The sequence below is a fragment of the Phascolarctos cinereus genome, unplaced genomic scaffold, assembly GCF_003287225.1.
Source record: "Phascolarctos cinereus isolate Bilbo 61053 unplaced genomic scaffold, phaCin_HiC Scaffold_4;HRSCAF=312, whole genome shotgun sequence".
Taxonomy (NCBI): Eukaryota; Metazoa; Chordata; class Mammalia; order Diprotodontia; family Phascolarctidae; genus Phascolarctos; species Phascolarctos cinereus.
Window position 1 is genome coordinate 104,554,001 of NW_027555847.1, and position 26,742 is coordinate 104,580,742.

General features: G+C 38.2%; 2 protein-coding genes across 5 annotated transcripts in view; both read left to right on the forward strand.

Moving 5' to 3' along the window:
• Positions 1-16,338, forward strand: part of PLIN2 (perilipin 2) — a 29,995-nt gene extending 13,657 nt beyond the window's left edge. The window contains exons 7-10 of one of the 4 annotated variants that reach the window (XM_021002214.2): positions 2,075-2,209; positions 2,629-2,919; positions 14,089-14,154; positions 14,961-16,338. In XM_021002214.2, the coding sequence (XP_020857873.1) occupies positions 2,075-2,209; positions 2,629-2,919; positions 14,089-14,154; positions 14,961-15,095 (627 nt within the window). In that variant the 3' untranslated portion in view covers positions 15,096-16,338. Of the gene's footprint in view, positions 1-2,074; positions 2,210-2,628; positions 3,600-14,088; positions 14,155-14,960 lie in introns of those variants that run through there. The other 3 variants (XM_021002215.2, XM_021002217.2, XM_021002216.2) reach the window with 3 other exon arrangements.
• Positions 16,339-20,663: 4,325 nt separating this feature from the next.
• Positions 20,664-26,742, forward strand: part of HAUS6 (HAUS augmin like complex subunit 6) — a 41,885-nt gene continuing 35,806 nt past the window's right edge. The window contains exons 1-3 of the mRNA XM_021002205.2: positions 20,664-21,171; positions 23,680-23,775; positions 26,087-26,165. Of these exons, the coding sequence (XP_020857864.1) occupies positions 21,038-21,171; positions 23,680-23,775; positions 26,087-26,165 (309 nt within the window). The 5' untranslated portion in view covers positions 20,664-21,037. The remainder of the gene's footprint in view (positions 21,172-23,679; positions 23,776-26,086; positions 26,166-26,742) is intronic.

Sequence of the window (26,742 nt, forward strand, 5' to 3'; positions counted from 1 at the left end):
TCCTCCCAAAGCCCCCAGGTTATTTGCTTTTTAAAAGAACATTAATCAAAAAGAAAAATATGGCATGGGGAAAAAGTGCTTGGGCAGGATATTCTAGTAGGTAGGCCAACCCATGAAGGATAACAGACTTCCAAAATTGCTCAAAACTTTATCTATACCCTTTGCTGCCTTACCTCTGTCCCTACTCAGTTCCAGATTGAATCATTTTTATAAAGCAAAGTTCTTTAGCAACAGTATTCACTATGGTGACCACATCTGATAATGATGCAGATATTTTTTTCCTTTGGACATCCTATTTCTCTTCTAGGAGTGGGAAAGTATTTACGTTTCATTATCTCTTCTCTGGGACTTTATTTTTTTTTCCTAGTTAGTCAAGAGTTCAACTTAATTCGAGTGATTATTTAATTTACATTGTTAGAGGGCATTGCATATGTATTCTTGGTTCTGCTTATTTCACTCTTTATCAGTTTATACAGACCTACTCACATTTCTCTGAATTGCTCATTGTTAGTATTTTATTACACAATAATATTTCATTACATTGAGCAATTCTCCAAGCAGTGGACATCTACTTTGTTTCTTATTCATTGCTACTGTTGAGTGATCTTGGTATTTTGGTGTATATTGGACCTTTATTTTGGTTTTTGGTTTCTTTGGGCTATACCCAGTAGCAGGCTTGCTGAATCAAAAGCTATAGGAATGAGTCACTTTCCTATATAATTAATTCCAGAATGATTGGGCCTTTCATAGATCTACTCACAGTACATCAGTGTTTGTCTTCGCACAGACAGTTCAGTATTGGTATTTTGCCATTTTTGTCTTTGTGAATTTATGTGGTCTATAGCAAAACTCCAGTCATCTTAATTTGCCTTTTTTTTAACAGTTATTTGTAGCATATCTGTAAATGGTTGCTTATCATTTAACTCATCTTTTAAAAACTTTTCATATCTTTTGACTACTTTATTGGAGAATGGTTCATGGTATTACATACTTTAGCTAATCAGATTATTTTTTTTGTATAATTGGTACTTATGCCACTTAAAGTGACAATTTGCCCTTATTCTATGTCAATTGGAACAAATACCCATGGACTATATTGGAATCTTATTTTTTTTTTCACCTGAGTTAATGTTAAACAAATGTATTGGTAATGAATGGCTTAGGTAGTATTCTTAAAACATATATACAAGGGCAGCTAGATGGTGTAGTGGATAGAGCACTGGCCCTGGAGTCAGGAGGACCTGAGTTCAAATCTGGCCTCAGGCACATAACACTAGCTGTGTGACTCAGGTCAAGTCACTTAACCCCAATTGCCTTACCAAAAAAACCAAAAACATATATATATACCAAATTGTTGCCATTCTACCAAGTTTAAATTTAAACTGTGGAACAGGCAACATTATGAATTCTGATGAATCCTAATCACAATTCACATGAAAACTATTCTAGATAAACTTTGTAACCCTTTAAAGCTTACTTCAGTGTGTGTCTTTTTATTTTGTATGTTAATATCTTTTATGTCTCTCCTTAATTTATGTAAACAGTGGTGGTGAATTTTATGGATTGTTATCTTACCAATAAACTATTTTAGTGAAATACTTTTGAGTGCCTCAAAAGATACAGGTAGGAAGAAGCATAGTTAAGCAGAAAGAAAACTGGACTGGAAATCAATCCTGCCTGTCTATAAAAGTTTTCTATTCTCTGGTCTTCAACTTCATCACTAGACTTCTAAGGCTTCTTGTAACACAAAATTGCTTAATTAGAAAATCACTCTATTTCTTCCTAGATTACATGAAATTCCTTCTCCCCCACCACCACAGGGTGCCCTCCCCCCAAAAATAAATTGAAAAGCACTGGATTATCTATAACCTTTTATATAAGGTCCTCAAATTTTTTGAACTTCTAACATTTCTTCGGGGCCCACCTCTACCTCCACCCCGTGTATCTAAATCTGGTATAAACTTTCATTTTTAAAGTTCATAAACATTAATGCCCGACCTCTTAGTGGATTCCCGAGTTCATGATAGTCCTGTTTCTACTCTAAAATGTCCATTTCTAATCCTGTGCAATACAGATAGAGTTTGCCAGGAAGAATGTTAATAGTGCCAACCAAAAACTACAGGATGCCCAGGATAAGCTATATCTCTCTTGGCTGGAATGGAAGAGGAGTATAGGCCATGATGACAGTGATGAATCCCACTGTGCTGAGGTAAATGACAACTCGGAGTAAAACAGATGTTTTATTAGAAAATTCCTTAGTAAATAATGTAACTCATATAATCTAATTTCTCTATAGCTTTTTCTGGAGGGTTGTGTACTCTAATACTAAAGGTTCATACAATTTTGTTGACACTGCCACTTTGGAGTTTCTCCCTTAGTTTTGGTCTTCTGTACATATAAGATAATGGTTCTATAGATCCAACAGCTTACTTTCTGCTTATTTATGTTCCTCCATGGATTATTGCTTCTCATTGTTAAGGAGGAACTCCAGGGTTTTTTTATAATATGTATTCATATGTATTCCTTGTAATATATGTTATGTCATTCTCTTATGTTTCCAAAGAACAAAGTGATTAATTTGAGTTGTGTTTCTTTTTTCTTTCTTCCTTCCCTTTCCCCCTTCCCTAGCATATTGAATCCCAGACTCTGGCTATAGCTCGGAACCTGACACAGCAACTCCAGACCACCTGCCTTACTCTTATGTCCAATATCCAGGGTCTACCCCAGAATATTCAAGACCAAGCCCACCATGTTGGGTCAATGGCTGGTGAAGTCTGCTCAGTATTTCGAAATGCCACTTCCTTTAAGGAAGTATCGGATGGTCTCCTCAGTTCCAGCAAAGGGCAGCTACAGAAAATGAAGGAGTCTTTAGATGACCTGATGGATTATGTTGTTAACAACACTCCTCTCAACTGGCTGGTAGGTCCCTTTTATCCTCAGCTGGCTGAATCTCGGATTGCTGAGCACCAAAGTGAAAGGCAAGAAACATCCAGCCACGAGGACAAACAGCTCGAACGCAGCACAGCTTAACCTTTTATGTGACGTTATATTCTTCTGCCAGCTAGACACTGTGACTGTTCTAAGTTAAAAGTATCATGCTGCAAATCATTCAAAATTGGGGAGGGGTAGAGCTAATGCACCACCATCCTGTCCCAGTTCTAGAGAAGTGACAGCCTTAAACTTGCTAAAGAATGGAGTTTAAATTTTAAATGGTTTTGGCAACTTACTGTAGGGAATTTCCAGTGCTTATCTGGCTGGCTGTCAAGTTCTGTCTTTGCTATGTAAAAATGGGAGAATTGGGTGTTGGAGCCTGCCGAGAACTTGCTAAACAGTACAACTACTTAAGGATTTGCTGGAGCTAGAAGTAGCCCTACCATCTATTCTGGCTAAGCAGCTGTATTATATAAATAAACCATCATAAAAAAACTATTGCCAGAACTAGTATACTTGTTGGGGCCCTTTTTAGATTGGGGTTTCTTACTATTTCTCACCTTCCCCTCTTCCAGTTATGTGAGTGCTTTGGCAATTTTATTTTGACCTTAAAACTTTTTTTTTGTTCTAAATAATATTGAAAAGTAATAAAAAGTTTCTTACCAGTATATATCCTCAGATTCATGCTGTTTGTTCTGGGTGCTTTGTGTCTGGCCTTCTATAAAGCTTATCAGATTTGTTCCTGATAAAGCATGAAGCTGGCTGGTTAAATTATGGGACAGCTGCATATTCAAAAACTATTTAAGTGGTTTTTAATAGTGAAAGGTTGGAAACATTTCAGAAATAGTTATGGCTCGAGATCACTGTCCGTTTCTTAACGTCTAACAGATGGACTGTTAGTTGTTTTTTTTTTTCCTTTTAATCTATGGAATGGGATCTTTGTAGTTGATGAGTTACTCTTACTCAGACCTAGGGCAGAAGATGCCAAAGCTGACATCTCATTGGAACTGTGGGGAGTTTGGGCCCTAAATAAGAAGGGGTCTTAGTGCTTAGAGAAATTCAGGAAATTATTTAGTACTCTAGTACTTAATCTCTTTCAGGGGTAGGAGTGGTGAGGGGGGTTAGTCACTTAACCCTTGGTAAGAATCAAAATTAAGGACCTTTTAAGCACTTCTACTTCATTATTTCATTTTCATTTTCAATTTCCTATTCATATTCAACAATATTCATTGTTACCTATTAATTATCTTCACCTTAGACTGAAACTAACTTAGCATTAATGGTAAGCACTAGAAAAGATTGACTTTTTAACTTGGAGAACCAAAATGTTGGCATTTCTAGCTTCCACTGAATATATTGGAAAATACTTGGCATTTTTTTCTTTAGAAAGTGATTAATGAAAACTTTTTATGTAGAGAAGAAGGTACCATAGGGGCACCTAGGTGGCTTAGTGGATAGAGCTCTGGCCTTGGAATTAGGAGGACCTGAGTTCAAATCCAGCCTCAGACACTTGGTACTTAGTAGCTATGTGACCCTGGGCAAGTCACTTAACCCTGATTGCCTCAGCAAAAAAAAAAAGGGGGGGGGAGAAAAGGCAGCATGGTATAATAGCAAGGAATTCTGGATGTGGGATCAGACCTGGGTTCAAATTCTATTCATGAGCCATGTAACTTTGGGTAAATCTCTGCCCCATTTTGCTGACGTAGAGGTACCTTCCTCATTGACTCTTGTTGGAAAGATGAGAAGAAAAGTTGGCTAAGAGCTTTAGGTACACTAGTGCTTACTTAACATTTTCATAAATAGTAGCAGAGCTGCTACTGTCTCCTGTTCCTTCCCAGTTATCTTCTAAGATTTGTTTTTTCTTGTTTCAGGTGCCTACCTTGACAAAATTAGGAAAGCTTTGATGGTTATTTTATGTGGGTAGACAGGGTGAATGAATGTCAAAGTGTAAATAATAGTACCCCCCCCACACACACATACCCTGCCTTTTCTTAGACATAAAGAGAGATTTCTGAGTTAGAGAGTTGTATTTTACATAACCTAAATTTGCCCCATTAACTCCCCACCTTTTTCTTCTGCTGGTCCCTAAGGTGACAGAACTAGAACAAATCTAATTGTTCATGTGACAGCCACCACCATTCTGCTTTAGCAATACTTTTAATAGGTATAGTCTAAGGACATGTTTTGATGTTGATTAGACACTAAATCCATACTAGTATATGCCAGCAGCTGGCATGGGTGTAAGGCAAAGCAGTGGGAAGAAAGGAGGAGAAAGGAAAGCCGGGCTAGGCGAGTGTTAGGTTGATGCTCAAGACTAGTTTATTTCAGGAGTTTTCTCATTATATACTCATTGAAAAACAACTTTGTATCATAAGAAATGATTTACAAGTTCTGTGAAGTGCTATTACTAACATACACAAACTAAGCAGCTAAAGATCATCTTTTTCTCATGGGAAAAGTTACACTGCCAAAGTTCATATCTATTGTTTTCCTGCCCAGTTCTTAGTATTGTCTGCTTTGAGTCAGCCACCTGGCTTCAAGGCTAGTCATGAGTAAGGACTTGGGACCAATGATCGGTAACAGATAGGAATTGGGGCAAAAGTCAAGGGAGCGTTTATCCTGAGGCAAGCCTCTGTATGTACTGACCCCTTAAGTCACTAAGGACTTAGAGATTTTCCATAGGGACCTGGCTCCCAACAAGTATAATCTACTTGTTTTATTTTATAAGGCTGATAATTTAGTCCACAACTACATATAAGGCAGAGCACTCTAATATATAATCATGAGATGATAAATGCTAAGTTAGGAATCCTTTATGTACAGCTTAGTGGATTTTAGTCTGACACCATAGCACTACCCCATGTTGCTTGTTATAGTAGTGCTGGACCTAAAGTCAGGAACATCTGGGTGATCCAGGGCAAGTGACCTGTCTAAGCCTCTTTGCCCCTATATGATGGAGCTAATAAGTGTATTACTCATGGATAGTAACTAGACAAATACTTTATTCAAAAGGGAAACTCAGTATGGTAGCTATGAATTTCCTTATCCTAAAAACTGAATTGTTATGGCCTGTCAGAATATTAACTTAAGAATGTACCTCTAAATAGCTGAATGAATGCAACTTTTGGATGGGATTAAAATTTTGAAAGAAGTTTGAGTGTCTACCAAATAGTGATTTTGATTGTACTATAATTCATATAAACTACTACTCTCAGCTTTTCCTAGTCTGATAAGGCCAAATCACAGCATAAAGGAAGAGGCCTATCTTCTCCATATCACAGAAATACATCCTCAATAATTGTGCCAAATTATTTGAATAAAGATTAAAGAGGAGAGGGGCTAAAACTGGTGACTGGTGTTCTCATCTTTTAAGTTGTGAGCAAATGACCAGGGTGCATGAACACTAAACATGCAGGTGTAGAAAATCATGATGGCTTTCACAAAACTCACAAAATAATTGTTATTTAATGGAATATATGTAAATCAGTGTGCTATAAGGTAATGAAGCATCAATGATAATGGTAAATGGTTCATGTGAATTAATACTATTAATTATAGTTCCTAGTTTTTTACTTTTCCTACCATGATTAAGGTCAATGAAAGCAATTTCTTAACACTCTTACATGGCTGAAATGGTAACTGGACAACTAGGGTTGTCTAGCCTCTACTTTCTTGTCTTTCCCTAGGCGTGAAGTTTCCTTTCATGTATTACTTCCCATTTTCCTCCATTTGAAAAGCCTGGAGTTCCCTCTTTGACTTCCTAGGTCTCACCCAATTCTTACTAGGTGACCAGCCTAGTTCTAGAGAGGGCTTAGTGATTATGCTGCAGGAGAAACCCAGGTTCAAAGTAGGGAAGAAAATAAAGTGAGAAAGAAGGGGCTGTGAATTCCTGCCATCAAAGTCTTTGGGGCTAAAGGAATGGGTTAAAATATGTGTAGGTATGAGGGTAAAATAAAAAACCAAGGAGGCATTCCATAAGCTAGATACTTTGTGGCTCAGTCTCTTGAGCACCCTAAAATCAAAACTAATTTTTCCTTCAAAGTCGGCCTCAGGTACAGATTAGTGAAGCTTATGGGCCTGTTTACTACTACACTAAACAGTCCTGGGCTGTAGCAAACACCAAGTCTGCTTCTTAAACAGGGGTTCTTAGTTTGGGATAATGGAAGTCTGTGAACTTGGATGGAGAAAATCCAATTTTTATTTCAGTATAATTGGTTTCCATTGTAATCCTAAGATTTTATTTTATGCATTTAATAACATTCTGAGGAAGGGTTCATCAGCTTTACCAGACTGATCAATGGGTCCATAATGCAAAAATAAATAATAAAGTTAAAAACAGGCTCAAAAAGAACTTGAATGGTAGTTTATTAATTCAAAATGAGGCATTTCAACAACCAGACCAGGGGCAAAAGAAATTCCCCACCACCCCAAAGTGACCCCATGTAGATGTTTTGCCCCTTTAAGCTTTATTAATGCTTGTGTTTACATTACATTTGTTCTATTTTATTTTATCCTCCCTAGCCTAGTGCTCTTCTAAAAAACAAAAACCTAGTTCAGCAAAAACACCTGATGCTATTTGTTTGAGTGTGTTCCCTCATCTATTCCTGACTGGCTGAAATTCCTTTTATAGGAGACAAGGCCTTCTGAGGCTTAAAATGTAAATTCTTTGGAGAGATAGCATTCTGGGGCATAAAATTCACTCTAAGTGGTGGGAGTGAGGGTCTAAAAAGAAGAAAGGTACTTGGCCTTGAAAGTTGTTCAGCTGTGTCCAACTCTTTGTGATCCCATTTAGGGTTTTCTTGGTAAAGATATTGGAGTGGTTTCCCATTTCCTTCTTCAGCTCATTTTATAGATGAAGAAACTAAGGCAAACAGAATTAAGTGACTTTCCTAGGGTCACACAGGTAGTAAGTGTCTGAGACTGGATTTGATATCTGGTCTTCCTGACTCCTCAGACCTGTGACACTATCCACTGTGCCATCCAGCTGCCTTGAAAGTAGAGAGGCTATAATAGTTTTAGAGACTAGGGGAGGAGGGAACTAAATGGTGCAGTGGATAAAAAGTCAGAAGTTCTGGATTCAAATCCAGCTTTAGACACTTACTAGCTATGTGACCTTAGCCATGTCCCTTAACTTCTCTCAGCTTCATTTATCCTAGTAAAACTGGGATAATGATGGCATCTACCTATTCTCAGGATTGTTGTGAGGAAAAAAGAGAATATTTGTAAAACAGTTTTCAAACCTTAAAGCTCTATTTGAATGCTAATTATTATCATAGAATTCTAAGAATTTAAGTGTTTTGCCCAGGGTCACACAGGAAGTATAGTATGTGTTAGAGGCAACATTTAAATCCAGGTCTTCCTAGTTTCAAGGTCATCTCCATATTCTAGGCACTCCTACCACTTAGAGTGCATTTTATGCCCCAGAATGCTAACTCTTCAAAGAATTAAAAAAGGCAATTTAGTGTATTCTAACACAGAAGCAACAAAATAGGGGTAAATTTCCTTCTAGTTATCCTGGATCATTTCAGTATTTTTTCATTACTGGGAAGGATGGACAAAGATTTAAAAATAATTTTTCAAAAATTAGCTAATGACTGGATAAAATAATCTTAGCTTTGAGGCTCCCCATTTCATCCCAGTGGGCTCCTTTTCTTTTTCTTATACCCTACAGTGAAGCTAGCTGTGATTACCCTCTTCTGTTTTTCATTTGAACTGTTTGACCTTCAGGTTAATGTCAAATAGTAAATCTTTCCAAAGATAACTTTCCTTTTTAGAAACAATGTCTTGGAATGTTGTTAGTTCTCTATTGTCCCTTAGGTTCCAATGGAACCCTACTTCTTCTGGGACATGCCATCAAGACTACTTAGGGACTAGACAAAGGTAGAGCTCAAATGAGGGGAAGATAAACAGCCAGTTACCAGCAGATATAAGTCAACTTCAGCATTATTACAATACTTCTTCAGAAGCAGTTGGCCTAGGTTCTGTGTTCAGATGTTTAAAGAACTTGGTAAATTGGGTAAATGGTTCTGCAAGGATGACCAGCCAGGAATTGGGCTCCACAACCCCCTCATTGACTTTTATAAGGCCTGATAAGTATGGAGCACTGAACTAGTTTGATTAGAATCAAGGCCTGGTTTTTCCAACTGTAACCATGAAGTAGTTACTTAATTTTTTTGAATATAATTTCCCCATCTGCAAAATGGAGAAAATAGGATAAGCATTTAGAGTTGAGAAGGACTGCAGAAATCTTCTCATCTAGTTGGCCTGAAGAGGTTAAATTTAGGACTTTTCCAGGGTTATATAGGCAGTACCAGCCATGGGATAAAAGGATCATAGAATTAGAACCAGAAGGTCATATGGTCATTTTTTGAGGGGTGGGGAATTTGTTTTGCTTGACTATGCATATTTTATTTTATTTTTATTTAATATTTTATTTTTCCTAATAACATTTAAAAACAATTTTTAACATTCATTTTAAAAATGTTGAGTTCCAAATTCTCTCCCTCCCTCCTTGTACCCCTCATTGAGAAGGCGAGCGGTTTGATAAAGGTTATATATGTACAGTCATGAAAACATATTTCCATATTAGTCATGTTGTTGAAGAAAACACACATACACACAAAAAAAACCAAAGAAAAAGTTAAAAAAGTATGCTTTGGTCTGCATTTAGACTCCATCAGTTCTTTCTTGAGAGATGGGTAGTATTTTTCATCTTAAGTCGTTTGGAATTGTCTTAGCTCATTGTATTGCTCACAATAGCTAAGTCTTTCATAGTTGATCATCCAGAAGGTCATATAGTTTAGTTATAGACCAGAGAGATTAAGTAAGTGACTTGGCCCAAGATCAGATAAGTAGTAAGTAGCTAGGAACTGAAAACAAATTTTCTGGTTCCAAATGTGGTGCTCTTTCAATGGTATCAGACTCTTACAGAGTCCATAAACTTAAAGTTAACCTCTGTGGGATAAGGGATAGGGACTAGACCTGTAATTTCACTGATATAGGGAACTCCCAGATAAGGAAGCTCCTGCTACCAATCCCAGTTGGTAACTTCTCTATAATTTATAGTCTCAGAGAGTTGCCAAGAACACTGAGAGGTGACTTGCCCAGGTTCACACAATTGGTAGGTATCAGAGGTGAGACTTGAACCCAGGTCTTCCTTGCTTGGAGTCTGGCTTTCTATCTGCTATGCCATGTTAACAATGTAGAGTTGTCTATACAGGGACAGGTGAAGATAGAGGATCAGGCAAGTGGCAAACTATTGGCAGAGGTCCAGCTAAGTGATTGGCTTTGGAAAGGCAATCTGGTAAGTGTGGAACATTTCTGGTAACAGAAGGGACTCAGTACTGAGAAATGATAGTTCCCTGGAGCAGCATTAAAAAAAACAAACAAAACCCTAGTGGTATTAGCGTACCGGACAAAAACTTGTTTAACCAAAGAGAATTCTGGTTCTTGGGGACAATAACAGTGCAATCCTATCCAGGGGATAAGGCAGAAATGTAGTCACAGGAGAACAAAACAGGGCAAAACACCATGAGACTAGCCCATTGCTATGTTTAGAGACACACCTTGGCATAGTGGAAATTGCAGTGAACTTGGAGTCAAGACCTGAGCTTGAATCCTACCTTTGCTATTTCTTAGTTCTAACACCTTGAAAAAAATCCCTTTAACCTCTGAATCTGATTTCTCATCTGTATAATGGGAATACTAATACTTGTACCACCTAAATTACAGGGTTGTTACACGCTTCAGTTTCCATCCTGCTTCAGACATTTACTTAGTTGTGTGATGCCACTAGCAAATCACTTTGTAACCTCACTCTCAGTTTCTTCTTTTATTCTGTAAATCGGGGGGTAATATAGGACCTTCCTCACAGGGTACTTGTGAGGATCAAATTAAAGTGTATAAAGTGCTTCACAAACCTTAAAGCCCCCTATAAATATTGGTTTTATTACTATTATTGTCATTATTGTTAGGAAAATTTTTTGTCAATTTAATAATGCTATATAATTGTGAGTTATTTCCCTGATTAGGTTTGGGGCTTAGACTATGCATGAGGGTTAAGTAAAGCCAGCCAATAAAGTTAGAAGAATGAATGTGGGGCAGAGGTGTCAAACACCTGGCTAAATAGAGGCCGAAACACTCCTGAGTGTAGCTCAAACGAGATTAAAAAGAAATTGGGAAATAGTTAACAAAATAAATAAAAAGCACAGTGGAATATAGGTAATATTAACATGTAGTTTTCTAAATCAATACCCCTGTAGGGTTTAGTGGCCCCTTTTACATTTGAATTTGATGCCACTGGTGTGGGGGATCCCAAGCAGGTTGTTAATGCTATTAGGGCTCCAGGATAGGAGGATGGGTGGTAATTCTTAAGACTCTTTGTTAGGTCTATTTTTGGAAAAAACAAAACAAAAAAAATAAAATAAAGCCTATCCAAGACAGCTTGCTTTTTGTTTCCTAAGAGGTCCTGTATGCAAAAGAGTTTCCAAAAATTCTCTCCAACAGGCTCCTGAAACTCCAGGAACTCCTCCATTTGAGGAGTCATTTGGTGTTTTGGGACATACAGCAAGTTTCATATTCTAGTAGGGCTGTCATACCAAGGTTTTGACACTTCCAATTAAGAATGGGATAACTCCATGGGAGAAAAGCAGTCTCTTCCCTAAAGATCCACTTGGAAAAAATCCCTACCCAAAGTTAGTGTCATTGCTTTCATAATTTGAGAGGAAAGTGGGGCATATTAAACAATCAGATCCTCTTAAAGGTTCTGTGTGTAAGCTCTTTCTTCAAGATAGAGGATGGGTCAATCTGTACAAGTCTATTCTAATTTCAATGAACAAAAATTGATTTTCTTACCCTCTCCCACCCCCATTAAAAAAAAAAAGAAAAACAAAACCTTTGTGACAAGTAAGCATAGTCAAGCAAAACAAATTCCTACACTGGCCATGTCCAAAAACATATATTTTGTTCTGCATCTTGAATCCATGACCTCTCTGTTAGGATATGAGTAGCATGAATCATTACTCCTCTGGAATCATGGTTGATTATTTCATTGATGAAAGTTATTAAGTGAAAGCAATATCAATAGTTAACATAAGGTTTGTAAAGCACTTTGTGAACATGACATCATTTGATACCTTCGAAGTAAGCTCTGTGGCTATTACTATTCCCATTTTATAAATGATCAAACTCAGTTTACAAAGTTTATTGACTTGCTCGTGGCCACACAAGGAGTAAGTGTTAAAGGCAGGGTCTGAACCCTAGTTTCTTTTGAATCCAAGTTCTTGTACTACACAATTTTAATCACTTAAATATTTGCTTATTGTATTTTCCCTGCAGAGACGTTGAGGACCACTTAATCTTAATTTTAATTTCTTAAAACCTAAAAAAAAATTCATTTAACTCTTGTTTTGAGGTCAGTTTTAATTATATCTCTCCCTCTTCCCTACCCATTTAGCCAAAATAAGATGGGTAAAAAGCAGGTGAGCAAAACTGACCCACACTTCAACTGAGTCTGATAATATATTCAATGTCCAACACATATGGGTCCCTTACCTCTGCAAATAAAGGAGGGAAGATTATGTTAAAGGTAGTTAGACCAACCAAGGGATTATATTGTGGATTCCTTCCAGGGTATGGTTTCCCATCCGTTTTTTTTCTCCATACTCAAATAAGCTTTGTCTGAGACCTTGGGCGGTTTCCAGGTTTCCAACCGTAAATTAGAAGCAATTATTTGGTCTTAATTGTCTTTAGGGACTCCATATCAGGAAGCTGAGCTGTTTGAGTAGTTCTCCTGAGAGATCTTCATTTGTTTTTTAAAATTTTATGGTAAATTTTGTTTCAACACGTGATAATCCCCATCTTTCTCCCAGTTGAATCCTCCATGATGTAAAATCCTTCAGTTAAATCAAACAACATAGGAATGATTTTGAGTACATGCGACCTTCAATAGTTTTCCATTTGTTAAAAGAAAAGTTGTGTGCTTTTAAGCTAGTAACAATGTTTCCCATTATTTTTGACCTGAGATTTGATACTGTTGAAAGTTGTCTTACTTTTAGGGTTGTAGCCTGCAGGTTGTACTTTTAAGCTGTCCTTTGTGCACTCTATATCACTTTATGAACACTTCTATATTTCTTTGAATTCTTCAAGTGTTAATTTTTGTACCCAAATATTCTATTACATCCATATAACACAGTTTCTTTGGCTATTCTCCAGTCATTAGTCACAGAATTTATTTCCTTTTTTTATTTTGGCAGTAACAAATAATGTTTTTATTATTTTATTTATTTTTTTGAAGATAGGTCTTTTCTTGTCAGTAGCCTCTGCAGTGCGTAAACACCACAGTCAGATCACTGGATCTGAGATACTGAACAATTTTGAAGCTTTTCTTGCATAATTCCAAATTATTTTCCGGAACAGTTGAGTTGATTCACAATTGATGTAGTGCATTAGTATACTAGTCTTCCTACGTACAAAAAGTGGTGACTTTTGAAATATTCCAGGTATTGTTGGAGGTCACAGAGGGTCAGCTTCTCCAATAAGTGGGCCTTCATGAAGGGCTCTGAGCCTTTTAGAGCAGGCCTGCACAACCTCTGGATGTTTTCCTCTACATTTTTCTCTGGCTTCCCAAAATCCTTTGGTGTGCTGCAGGTTGTGCAGTCCTGTTTTAGAGCATCTCATGCTGAGAATTGCATGCAAAGGTCCTATAGGATTTTGCTTGCCCAGCAACCAGGCATCTTTAAAGTACCTGGGCAAAGGAAGAAAAGCAGAGTTGTGGGATCAAACAACTAGATTGAGCCCCCAGGCACAATTTAAGCTTCTTCCAGACCGCTTTCACCTAATGAATCCAGTAACCATTTATTACATTTCCATTGTGCTAGATACTCTGTGTAGCTTGTCTTCTTTAATGTCCCTATTACTTCTTGATGCTGTTAGTGTGCTACTAGGTACACTTACTATTATTCCTATTCCCTATAATTGGCTGTTTCTAATTGCTAGGCCTAGGGGATGGGGAAAACAGCACCAAGACTGTTAGAATTGTGTCTCAAGGATAAGTCTTTGATTGTTCCTATAGAACAAAGTGCATAAACTTTATGAGAGATTGTTTTAAAAAAGTATTAATGGCTTTTTCTATCTTCTGTCTGCTTGTGCATGTTTTAGAGGACTGCAATTGCTGGAAGTCTGACCATGGATTATCAAGTGCATTATTACTTTACTTTTCTTAAGGTATAAACAAATGAATATTTAATGAAAAGAGTCATGAGTCCTAAGTTCAAACTCTGGATCTGCCATTTACTAGCTGTGTGACTCTGGGCAAGTCACTTCACCTCTGTCTCAGTTCTTCATCTGTAAAACTGGGTTAATAATTGTACCTACCTTCCAGAGTTCTTGAGGATTAAATGAGATGATTATCATAAAGCTCTTAGCACAGTGTTAATCATCATTATTACTTTGACTTTGGGCAAGTCAGTTAAATTCACTGGACCTCAGTTTCATCCTTTGTAGAATGAGGGTATTGGACTAGGTGACCTCTCAGATCTTTTTCAGCTTCACATCTATGATCCTTTTATCCTTGTTCAGTCATTTCAGTTGCTTCTGACTCTTTGTGACCCCATGAGTTTTTTTTTTCTTGGCAAAGATACTAGAGGGGCTCTAGATCATTTCACAGATATGAGGCAAAGTTAAGTGACTTGCCCAAGGTCACACAGCTAGTAAGTGTCTGGGGTCAGATTTGAACTCAGTAAGATGTTTTAGTGACTTTAGGCCTGTACTGTAACCACTGGGCCACCTAGCTTTCCTTCTATCCTACATTTATGTTACCTATTTATAAATAGGAATGCTTTATACTTTAAGAAAATCTGGTACATAAAAATCTATATTTGGGAAACAAATTACAATTTTATTTTAGAAAGTATTTCTATTTTAAAGTATTTATCACAGATTTTCTTTGATAAGACAAGTTCTCATTCTCTACATAGATCTTTTCGCTTAAGTAGCTATTACTTTTAATATTTGAGTTTCTTCTTTTTCAGGTGCCAGATTTCACCATCACTGACTTATCTTCTGAAACTTATGAAATTCCAGACATTTTAGCTTCGGATGAGGAGGACGAAGTTGATTATTCAAGATTTAATGGATCTGTTAACCTAAGTCAGAATAATGAATAAAGAACAGCAAACTGATCTCGAATATAGCATTTTACCTTGCTAAATTACATGTTTTCTCCAAGTATTTTTTATAGTTTTTGGGAGTGGTAGTAAATTTTGTTTTAATTTTATTGATTCCTTATTTCATTCCCCAGAGCAACTGTTACAAACTTTTTCTTCTTTATTCAAGTCGCCCAGTGCGCTCCTGTCCTCCACGATTACAGCAAATAATACACCGAGGAAACAGACTGATCCATGTTTCCCCAGTCCTCTACTTTTCAAAATTACATGCCTCTGTTCCCAATCTCATTCATTCCTGTGATCTTGTTCTAGGAATTATCCTGTCTCTAAATACATCATCCCCCTCTTTCTCTCTATTTCTTTTCTATTGGCTTACAAACATTGGTCAAATTTCCCACATCCTAAAAATATCCTTTGTTGATCCTGTCTTAGCTAGCTACAGTTCAGCTTCTTTCTCCCTTAGGTTTCTTGGAAAGTTGGATTATACCTGATACAACCACTCTCTCATCACTTCCCTCATTAACCTCATTTAACTTGGCTAATGGAACTCCCCTCAGAAGATAAAAATCAGTCAACTAACAAGCCTCTATTAATTTCTTATGATGGGATAAATACAATGAAAGAAACAATCCTTGCTCAAAAGGATTCCTATTTAATCCCATGGCCTTTTTATTTTATTGTTTCAAAGTTACATATATTTTTTCAATTTCCAACATTTTAAAATTCCAACAAATTCCAACATTCCCACAAAACCCCGGACAAACAGAAAACAAAACGCTTGCAATAAATAAACATAGGTAAGCAAAAACAAATTCTCCTACTTGCTATGTGGAAGAATGTGTCTCATTCTGTGTCATCACTGCTCTAGTAGGAAGTAGTTAGCATTCTTCACCATCAGTCAATTGGAATCATGATCTATCATTTTGGTGTTCAGCATTCTTAAGTCTCAAGGTCCTCTTTTGAGTCTCTGCATGGGGCATTTGCCACTATTGACCGCCTTTCTCCTTTTGGGTCCTATCTCTTCCTTTGGTTTCTTCCTTCTGCTTCTTTAATCTCCCCTTCTCTGTCTCCTCTGCTGGCTCCTCATTGAATTGTTTTGAATTGTTTAATTTGTTCTAAAAAAACCACTGGATATCTGTTTTTTTGTCTTCCATAGTATGTGTAAGAAATTCTGGTTGTGAAGGCTATTAATCTAGCTTGATAATCACTGAAATGGTTGAAATAAAAAGTTTGAGCACTGCCATTTATAGGTGTGTTTTTTTTTAAACACCGATAATGACTAATGCTGCCTGAGTAGCTGTTACCTTGGAAGTTAAAGGGAGAATAATGAGAAGGTGAATTCAGAAGGACAACCAGGATTACCTTATTCTATACTGACAATATAAATAAAAAGAACAACTACACCCCTCTCCCCCAAATCAAAAGTGAATGTAACAAAATTATTAAGATCAAGTAGGACTTAAAGAGATATGAAGAGACTCCCCCCCACCCCAACCCATCTCTTTGTGGAGGTGGGAGGTCCACAGGCATTACATATTGCACATGTTTTTAGACTTTTTCAAGGTATCAGTCAGTTGTGTTGATTTTTTTTCCTCTATAAAAAAATACTATTTATTGTATTGGACGGGACTCTGGGAGAGGGAAGTGAAATTGGGATAACTATGATGATGTAAGAAACAATACATCAATAAAAACTCATTTTTAAGAAAAGAGCCTACTACCTTCAAGGTAATGGAGATGCAGTCACAAAGAATGAAACAATCCCTATTCCTAAAGAGCTTATATACTAATGGGGGCTACAACAAATATAGATAAGTTTGTGCAGATAAATATGTAGCATTCCCTCTGGGTTCATTTTACCACCTCAAACTGGATGAACAGGTTGAATCCCTATCAAGGGACTGACTTGCTTTCCTTCAGGAGCGAAGGTTTATAGCTTCTAGTACTGCTTGAAAGCCCTCATCTGTTGTTTTCCCCACTGATTATCAACTAGTTGGCTAGAATTAATTAGCTTTTAAAAAGAGAGAGTTACTGAGACAATATTTTAAGAAATTGCCACAAAGAGGAATCCTCCCACCCTTAAAACATGGGACACTGCCACAATTACTTATTTTCATAAGTTTTTACTGATGTTATTTGTTTTTTTTTACATCACAATAATTTTCCCTGGGATACCTCACCTTCCCCCTCCCTGAAATCAAATACCATCCCATATAACAAATAGTAGTTTTTAAGAACAGGAAAAAAAGAAAAAGAAAAAAAATGGTGCAACTAATCAATACACTGAGAATTCAAAAAACAGGTGCAACATGTGAAACCTGTAAATCTCCCATCTCCTCACTTCTGCAATAAAGGGAAAAAAGGCTCAAGCTTAGAAAGCATGTGTGGCCAGAGGGACCACCTCACAGCTCCTAGCTACTGAGTCCTTTTTCGCCTTTGTGGAGTCCTCAAGAAGTTCTCCTTAGGTATAACTCTATGTTGGGCTCCAAGAATTGATGCTCTTATAGTTTTGTTGTCCTTAGTGAATACATCCTTGTTGTCGTTTGTCCTTCATTCTGGAAGAGGACCATGACATCAGGGAGGTGATGCCATGGCTTGCAAGTGAATTGGATTTAAGTGAGAAGGGCTGTGCCAAGTCACCAGCCTCATTTTCTCCTCTAGAGCCATCTGGATCCAGTAGGGAGATACAGATCAGGATGACTGGAGATGGCCCTGGATGCAGTGGGAGACCTTGGCCTTTTTAAGCTGAGCTCTTTACCAAGTCTTAGTTAGACTGAGGCAACACCCATTCAGTGATTAAGGCTAGGTAAAAAATGAGGCAGAAAATGGCCTCTTTTTACCTACTCAAAACAACCCCCCCCCAAAAAAAACCCCTCAGGGTTTCTGGCCAGAACAAAATCAATTGCTATTTACTCTTTGAGCCATCAAAACCCAAACAATGACCAGTAAGTGGGGCTTGGGCTGAGACCTGTTGTTGGCCAATCAGTGAGAGCCACAGTGAATTGGGTTTAAGGCGTGGTCTATGAAGAAATCTAGCTAGTAAACCCCATATCTTGCTAGGTTTCAGCCATCCAAATTCACATGCATCTGGACAGAGCACCTGCAGGTAATGTTAAGATACTCCATGAGGACAGAGGGAGAGAAAGAGAGGAGAGGAGAGGTGAGGAAGGAGCTGAGTTGCCCAACTGGAACTGGCCAGTCTCCAGTGGGGCAGCTTGGACTATTCACAGGGTGTTGTCCTTTGTTCTTGAAGACAACCTTAACATCAGGAAGAGGATGCCATGACTTGCAAGTGAATTGGATTTAAGTGAGGAGGGATGTGCTAGCTTATCAGCCTCACTTTCTCCTCCCGAGCCATCTGGGTCCAGAGGCCAGATATTCATCAGGACAATTGGAGATGGCCCCGATATGCTATTCTGTCATATGCTATTGTCATATGCTATTCTGGGACATTGCTACTGATACTCAACAAGAAGTCTAAGTCTTCTGATCTTTCATTTCAAAGTTCATCAGGTTGTCCAGTGGTCAAAAGTGGGAGTTACTTTGGCAACTATTAGACTGGTTTGTTGCTAGAATGCTTAAAGTGGAATTTTCTGGGCAATTATACATAAACCTATGTGTATGTCTGGTTCTTTCTACTAATCCCAGTACATTCCCTGTATGACATCATCTAATTTAATCCAAAATCAAGCTACTTCACTGTTCCCAAACTGATTAAGTTTTTCATCTAGTTTATGCCTTTGACTGATTGAGTCAATCAAACTTCTTAATTTTGGCCTTGGGAGTTAAGATGATGGAGTGGGAAACGGTGTGGGGAGCTCCTATCCACAAACTCTTCCAAACAGATTTAACAAATTCACCAAATGGAATTCTGGTTGGGAAATCCAGAAAAGGTCACAGCGAGTCCTTTGTCTAGCCCAGCTCAGCATACAAGGACAGAGACATCTACAGACCCTGGGAAGCCTAGACATCCAATTAAAAAAAATCTTAAAAGAAAACTGTCCAGATCTCTTAGAACCAGTGGGCACAACAGAAATAGAAAGACTTCTCTGATTACTTTCTGAAAGAAACCCCAAAATGAAACTTTCAGGAACAGAATAGTCAAAATCCAGAACTTCCAAAAAAAACTGCAAGCAGTCATAAAGAAAGAATTGAAGGAGTACCCACAGGCAGGATCCCATAAAGAGCTATGAACATTTCTGTACATCCTTGATTTTCTTTGCCTAGGACTGATCCCTCCCTTGGTGTAGGGCTCATCAGTTCTTTCTCTGGGGGTGGGTAATATTTTTTCATCGCATGTCCTTTGGAATTGTCTTGGCTCATTGTATTGATGACAGAAACCAAGTCTTTAACAGTTGATAGTCATTACAACATTGCTGTTATTGTGCATCCAGGGCCATCTCCAGTTGTCCTGATCTATATCTTGTCACTGGACCAATATGGCTCTGAAGGAGAAAATTAAGACTGGTGACTTTGCACTGCCCTGCCTCACTTAAATCCAATTCACTTGCATGTCATGGCATCACCTCCCCGATGTCATGGTCCTCTTCGAGAAAGAAGGACAAACAACAATAAGAACAGTATTGTACACAATGATTTTCTGGTTCTTCTCAATTCACTTTGCATTAGTTCTTATAGGTGTGGCAATGCTTTTATCTGAAACAATCCCACTCATTTCCCACAGCATAATAGTATTTCATCAAAACCATAACTTGTTCAGCCACTCCCCAATTGATGGGCATTCCTTCAATTTTCAATTCAGATACAGCTTTGCCCTTGATTAGTTATGTGACCTTGGGCAAGTCACATCACTCTTGGCCTTGGTTGATTCACCTTAAAGATTGGAAGAAAAAATACTTGCCTCACCAATTCTCCTCTTTACTAGAAGAGTAGTACTGGACCAATCAATTTTTCTTTCTGCATCGCACTTTCCCTAACTGTAAAAAAAGTGTGTGAGACTAGAAAATTTCTCTTGTAAAAATTTATTATTTACTTTTAACACGGATTTAAAAAAAAATTTGGGCTCCAAATTCTTTCCTTCCACCTGCTCCATTGAGAAGGCAAACAATACATCAGTTATGCATGTGAAGCCATGCAAAATATAGTCCCACGTTAGCCATGTTGCCAAAAAAAAAAGGCAAGAAAAATAAAACAAGGGAAAAAAAGCATACTTCTATTTGCACTGAATTTATGCAGTTTTCTCTCTGGAGGTGGATAGCATTCTTCCAGAAGATCTCTTAAGGTCCATTCCAGTTCTAGCTCCTTTAATCTGTTACAGTCCCAGGGCATTTGGCAATTTTACTGTTCTACTGGTGTATCCTTTTCTTTCCGCAAAACCAAACCAAACCAAACCAAACCAAACCAAAAACCCCCCTAAACACTTCAGAGTCTGGTCCCGCTACAGTATATGGCAACACCCTCATTTACCTCTTCCCTCGTCTCCGAGCAAAGCACTGTGGGTCTCGTAGTTTCCTGGAGAGGAGCTTTAGTTAAAGGCACGGATTAAAGCGCGCGCCTTAAGGCGGCAGGTGGCCTAGGCCAATCACATCGGGTCGAGCTTCCGGAAGTGACGCCATTCGCAGGGGGCGGGGGAGCCGCTTCCGTTGGCGGTTCCGTTGAACCCGACAGCTTTGAGCGGTTTTTTCGGGGGAAAATAAAATGGCTGCTCGCTTGTAAGCCGGGATGGGTGGGGGCGGCTGAGCAGTCGCCTCCGCTGCCGTCGGGGCAGAAGTGGAGGCGTGTAGAGGAGCGGCGGAGGAAGACGTTTCTCGAGGCCTGGTCTTTTGTCGTTGTTTTCACCCTCCCTCGATCCCTTCTTCCCCGCTGGGCCTCAGCTCCCTGGAGCGGGCTGTCTCCGGCCTTGGGCCTCTCGTGTGCGCCGGCGCTGCTGCCGGAGGAGGAGGAGGAGGAGGAGGAGGAAGAGGAGGAAGCAGCTGCGAACCATGAGCGCCGCCGCCGCCGGACCCGCGGCCTGGAAGAAGGAGCACCTGTGGCAGTTCCTGCTGGCCTTGGGCTTCGAGCCGGACAAGGCTGCGGCCGAAGCTGGGAAGCTCACGTCGCACACGAAGCTGGGAGTGTAAGCGACTGAGCTGTTGGAAGCGAGCTGGGTCACGATGAGGAAACTGAGGCCTGGAGGGGGAGGGAAACAAGTAGTGCATCTATTTATTTGTTTGTTTTTGGAGGTAATCGAGGTCAGAGCTATTAGGTGGGATCGGATTAGAACTCGGGGCGTCTTGATTCTAGGGCCGGTGCTCTATCCACTGCGCCACCTAGCTGCCCCTCAAGTAATTTGTTTATTTATGTGCCAGGCGCAGAGCTAAGCACTTTGCAAATATAATATAATGTCACCTGTTACCCATGGACCAGAAGCTCTTTACACCTTAGTGGGGCCTTCTCTTAGTTTCACCTGGGCTAGGCTTTAATTTCACTCCCCCTGACATTTTTTGGGGGTCTGGAAAGAGCTTTGGCTCTGGAGTCCCAGCACTAGCCTTCGGGTAGCAAGTCCCGTAACCTTTGCCTCACTTTCCTCTACTGTAAAATGTGAGGATCAAATAATGCATCACTTGTAAAGAGCTAAGCACAGTGCCTGGCACATGTGCTATAGAAATGCTTATTTTTTCTTTCCTCAACTATAAGATGTAAAATAACAGCACCCTGTCTCTCCAGGGTTGTGAGGATCGAATGAGCTAACAATTGTGAAGTGCTTAGCACTGTGCCTGGCATGTAGTAGGTGCTGTAGAAATACTTGCTTATTGTCTTCTTCAGCTGTAAAATAAGGATAATAACAGCACCTCCCTCCCAGAGTTGTGAGGATCAAATGAAGTAACTGTTGTATAGTGTTTTTGCCCTGTGCCTGGCTTGCAGTTCGTAGGTTCTATAGAAATGCAAGCTGCTATTATTTTTGTTGTAAAGACTGAGTGAGGTGAGTTTGCAAAGTGCTTAGCAAACTAAAACATAATATAAAGGCCAGTTGTCATTATTATTATTAGTGACTGATGCTGTCCTAAATTGGATAGACATAGAACAAAACAGAAGGTTAGAGAATTCATCTGTAGGTTCCACTTGGAATTTCAAAGTCCCAGAATCTCAAAATTGGAAAGAACCTCAGAGGTCATGGAGTCCAACCTCTTCCATACCTAGGCTTTCCTGGAAGATGTGTCCTATAGTAATCAACCTACATTACTTTATTATAGATAAAATGTTAGAGCTGAGAGAGACGTTAGAGATAATCTACTTCATCTTATTTCGCAGATGAAGGTATGAGGCCCATAGAAAATAGACTAGGATAACTCATGTTTACAAAGCCCTTGATAAGCAGTGAGGTAGGTTATACTAGGATCATTCTCATTTTCTGATAAGGAAAGTGAATTTAGAGTAGTGAAGTGAATTGTTCAGGATAGTAAAAGTCAAAGCCCCTGCCTCAAGCCCAGCCCTTCTGATTCTCAACACTTTGCCTTTTCCATTATGGGGCTCTGCTTCCTGAAGAAGATTGGGAGGATGTTGAAGATAGATAGATATCCTTTCGAAGTCTCCCATAGTTTTCCTTTTGTTTCCCTTTAGAGATAAGCATCTTAGTTGGTGATCTTATATTTAGTGGCTCACAAACTTTCCTCTTTCTGAGAAACATAGAGCTAAAACAGACCTGGGGAGCCCAGGCTTTTTCCACTGATTAGCTTGTAGCCTTGGGTTAATCACATTTCTGTTTTGAGTCTCAGTTTCTTTACCCATAAGGTGAGGAATCTCTAAAGACCCTTCCAGTGCTAACTTTTTGTTATTTATTCTTTATCACTTTTTTGGTAGTTCAGCTGATGGAAGTAACCCATAGGCTTCATTAGATTTGGATTCTCTGTTTTTATTTCTTTTTGCTGGAGTGGTTATTCTATAATAGTACTCTACAGGATTCAGAATCCCAGCCTGTTACAGCTGGATGTGCCCTTTAGATAAAGAAACTGAAGTCTGGAGAAGGGAAGTCACTTGTCCAAATTCACAGTTAACTAGATGGCAGACTGATTAGAACCTAAATTCTCTAACCTCAGAATGGTTCTTCTCTTTACCATGATTGATTCAGTAACTTTATTAAACAACTCTGAGAGGAATGCCTTTCTTGTACCATGCAGCTAAAGTGCTTAATATTCTTTTATGTATATTTAGTTGTTCCTCAAGAAAAGACTTTCTTTATATTTTCCTAGTTGGAGAAACTGAGGCAATGAAGAGGCCAGAAGGGTGGCAGCATTAACTCTGACAAACCTGGGATCAAAGTTTAGACCTCGTTCTCAATTAGGGCTCCATGCACTAATGGGTTAGGTACATGGGAATATCTAATCAATGGAACAAATGTTATACGTTGTTTCTTTTGATCAATATTTCCCAGAAAAGCACTTAGTTTTTTATACATGCATGTGAATGAGAAATGGAACAAATGTTATACATTGTTTCTTTTGATCAATATTTCCCAGAAAAGCACTTAGTTTTTTATACATGCATGTGAATGAGAAATTAAATTGTTTTTCTCCTTGGAAGAAGAAATTCATAAAGTATGGTGTTATTGATCTTCACTAACCTCTGTCTTATTTAAAAAAATTAGGAGCATGTTTGACAAACCTAACGGTGATGCCTTTCACATAGTTGCCTACTTTTTGTTTACCACTTTGAATCCTTCCCATGCTAAAGAAGTATTCAGGTGAGTAAAATGTTTTTTACTTTATCCATTTTTGTATGTCAAATTGTAATATCTGTAAATTGAATAAGTTATAAATTGGAGTTTAAAATTTGATCTGACAATTTTTCTGAGTAGTCATCTTAAAGCTCATGTTTTCAGAGGATATTTAAAGTTGTAGGCAGGTACTTACGTAAAGTTTAAGTTCTGGAAATGCAACACAATTTAATGTCCTTGTAAAATGATAATTATTCTATAGTCAATTGATCCCTTTCACAAAAACAATTGAACATTTTACCTCTTTTCTGATGTGGCACAAGGACTTTTTTCTTTGGCCCTACTGTGCCTAAGCATTCAATTCTTGTGACTTTTTTTTTTTTTGCTTACTATCTCATGGACCTTACTGTGATTGCCTTACTTTGGGTGTATGTTAAAATTATGTACTTTTGCCCAAGTTCAGATTTTGGTTACTTTTATTTCACCTACAACTTTGTGTCAGAATTAAGCTCTGAACTGCTAGGAACAGAAAGCTGTTTCCTTTAAACTTAATCTTTATATAGATTGTCAGTCTGCACTCATTTATTAAATACCTACTTTGTGGCCCCCTACCACTGTCACCTACACTTTACTAAATACCTTGGAATGGTAATTTCTATAAGGGTGTTTGAATTATATAGCAGAGACTCAGACTTCTGCAACCCTGTTATCATGACTATCCTCTGAAAGAGAAAATACGGATGGAGGGGAATTATGTATATCTTCCTAAAAAAAGCTGAACCAGTTTCTAGCTAAGTAAAGATATTAGAGATTAGAAATTATAGTTTATATTTTATTGTCTTTGTTTAAAGTACATTTTTGTGACCATGGGTAAATCTTAACTTGTTTCATAATGAGGGTTGAGACTTATGGCGTCATTATTAGTCATTAATTTTTGTGACTACGCTCTGTTCAGAAGGCTAAGGAAGCCCTAGACTTATGCTCCCTGACTGACGCATCTTAGTAGCTTACTGTTACATAGCACATTGGGGCAGCTAGGTGGTACAGTTGGGTGGAGCACTGGGCTCGGAATAAGCAAGACTTGATGAGCTCATCTTCATGAGTTCAAATCTCTGTCTCAGACACTTAACTAGTTGTGTGACCCTGGGCAGGTCACGTAACCCTATTTGCTTTCAGTTCCTTATTTGTAAAATGAGCTGGAGAAGAAATGGTAAACCACTTCAGTATCTTTGCCACAAAAACCTCAAATGGGGTCATGAAGAGTCAGATAAAACTGAACAAAAATAGAGTATCTTAATGGTTTGCTCACAATAACCATGTGAAGTTGGTAGTGCCTTGTTATGCACACTTTACAGATGGGGAAGATGGGGATAGGGTGGTTAAGCAACTTGTCCATAGTTACAATAGTGTCAGAGCTAGAACTTGAACTCAGGTCTAATGATTCCAGTATTGTTTCTATTATACACTGGCATCATCCTGAAGCTACAGGGTGCTTCAGGTAGTGCTAAGCTAAATTCTAGAATCTCAGAACAGCCCGCATAGTATGGAGCTTGTTCACAAATTTGTTGGTTGTGTTTCTCAGACTTTAATTATGATATGAAGCCTATTTTAGGGAATATTATTAATAATAAATAATCAATAACTTGATGTTAATTGTGAGATCCGTAGCCCCATACTGTTGTTTCTCTCATGCCTCTTAGTATGCTCCTCATAACTTCATGGCCCAGTTTTGCTTTTTTTTCCAAGTGTTTTTGAACAAATGGATCCATGCTACCTTGCTTGGCTGCATTAAATCAGAGGTATTAAACATGGCCCATAAGACTCCCAGGTGTACCGTGAGACAGATTAAAATGTAATTGGGGAATAGTTAATAAAATGAAAATGCAACTAAAAGAAGATAATGTTAATTTCTGGTGTTCCAAGTTAATGTATAGTGTATAGGAATCCTTATGTGTGGTTTAGTGGACCCCTGCTTATATTTGAGTTTGAACCCACTGCATTAAACTAATGGTTCTTTTGATTTTATTGTCAATTTTAGAGGTAATTTCTTTTTATGTGTCTAGGAGCTTGGTTAATTTTTGCTTTTCATTCAGCAAATATTTGTTGAATACTGACATTGAATTGTAATAAATGTTGTGTAAAAAGCAAATAAGAACATGATCCTTAAGTGTCTGTGTAGATACAAACTAATTATAAATGCCACCAACCTTGATTGTGTTACTATTCATATTAGAGGCTCAGTCAGGATAAAGGATTTCCCCCCACTTAAATGTGCTGGATTGTGACTTTTCTTCTTTAACTCTTCCTTTTTTTTCTTTCAAAAAATAAAAACAAAAAGATTCTGTTGGCCTCCAGTAGACCGAAAAGCTGATGCTGAATTTCGGAAACAGTGCTGTGAGTGGTTGAAAAGAATTTCTGTGAGTATTCTTATTCTAAAGATGGAAAATTCTGCTTTAATATCTTTCAGGAGAACTTGGTTTTAACATTCTTAAGGGTATTATCTGGGAAAATATTAATTGGCATAATCTTGGGTCCATATTTTAAAAAAATGTTCATTTTATGCACAGAAACTTTTTTGGAAAGTTATTTTTAAGAGAGGAAAACTAAAAGTTAGGTGAAGAAAATTAGATCATATGAAAATTTGTATTTTGTGGAGTTTGTTTAAAAGAAACTTTCTTAATTATGGATAACTTTTAGTTTATTTCATAAATAAGGTCAATACTTGTGGCTTCATCACTAGTTGTTACCTGCACCCCTCCATAATTTAGGGGAGTCTCAGACTTATGATCTCTAGGAGACCTTGGCTCCAACACCTGTATGCTAGAACTAAAAAATAGGTCTTAAGATAACCAGTGCTGTGTTCTACAGCCTGACTTCTGTCTGTGAGATCTTCTTGTCATGTTCAACTTTATGCTTAATGTTTTTGTTGTTCATATGACCATGTGGGAACATTTAGAGTCCATGTCACCTGTTGCTTTCTCGAAGCAGGGAATT